The 1,206-nt window shown below is 27.8% G+C and overlaps 1 protein-coding gene across 1 annotated transcript in view; it reads right to left on the reverse strand.

Moving 5' to 3' along the window:
• Positions 1–427, reverse strand: part of LOC108690400 — a 723-nt gene extending 296 nt beyond the window's left edge. Inside the window, exon 1 of the mRNA XM_018197662.1 lies at positions 44–427. Coding sequence (XP_018053151.1) covers positions 44–299 — 256 coding nt within the window. The 5' untranslated portion in view covers positions 300–427. The remainder of the gene's footprint in view (positions 1–43) is intronic.
• Between the last annotated feature and the right edge of the window lie 779 nt (positions 428–1,206).

Genomic DNA, 1,206 nt, shown 5'->3' on the forward strand with positions numbered 1-1,206 from the left:
GCAATGAGAAGAAAGAAATATATATATATATATATATATATACCGAGCAGAAATGTCACAATCGATACAGCAAAAATAAATAGAAAGAAAGATTGGTACGATGCAAGCCACATATGCAAAATCGTGTTCCTCGACTTTTGTAGATTCTTTGTTAATACATCAAAGGCGCCCTTTTGAAATTCCTCCTTTTCCTCATCGTTCAACTGTTGATATCTTTCGATCACCTTTGCAAGTTTTTCTTGTACTTCATCCGGTATCGTACTGTCATTTTCAAATGGATTCACAAACTGTTCTTCCATATGGAGCACAACGAGTACAAGAACTTAATTTGGAAAAGAGTAGCAGAGGTCTGCACAAGTGCGGGATAAAAATTACACTGATTGAATATGTACAATCAAACTCAGCAATCGAGTGAACTCGATTAGATAAGGAATGTTTCAAAATAGCTGAGATACGATAGTTTCTTCAACGAAGCGACTTCGAAAACTGCATTTGTGTACACTCGGCGAAATAGAAGTATTAATGCTTATTAATGCCTCAATAATTTACAAATGCAATGAACGATATTTCAGTCTTTGTTGGATTAGCAAGACAGAAATTATCGAACTAATTAAAGATGTTATAAGCGTTAATCAACTATAAAGATGATCTATCAAGGACATTCGATTTATCGTTATTAATTCAATATTTATTAAATGGGAGTCCAAATATCGACAGAAATTATATCATTTTTCACAAACTGAATAAATGATCTTTTTGAATTGAGTTTTATGATTAATAAGAATTAACAATGTTATTTTATCTTAAATAATTAATAAATATAGCTTTAAATTGGAAATTTAGAATGTATTCTTCTACATTCTTTTATTTCCAAGAAAAAATTACATATATGGATATTTTTAATATATAATTATATAATATATAATTAATTTATTAAATTATATTTAATATATAATTTTATATAATTACATATACATGAAACATTTTTTCCCGGATTAAAAAAAATTAAATTCCCAAAAACGTAATAATGCGTCAATAATTTTGCATTATTTACTCGCAATTTAAGCAATACTGACAAATGGTAGGTCAAATCGTAAGATTCGCTCGAGTATATTTATCTCTGACGATAAGATTGCTAATTAAAAAATACTTCGTCTTACTAATAAAAATGACTATTTGAATTAAAAGTTGTAAGGAAATATATAT

This window comes from Atta colombica, unplaced genomic scaffold (assembly GCF_001594045.1).
Source record: "Atta colombica isolate Treedump-2 unplaced genomic scaffold, Acol1.0 scaffold32, whole genome shotgun sequence".
Taxonomy (NCBI): domain Eukaryota; kingdom Metazoa; phylum Arthropoda; class Insecta; order Hymenoptera; family Formicidae; genus Atta; species Atta colombica.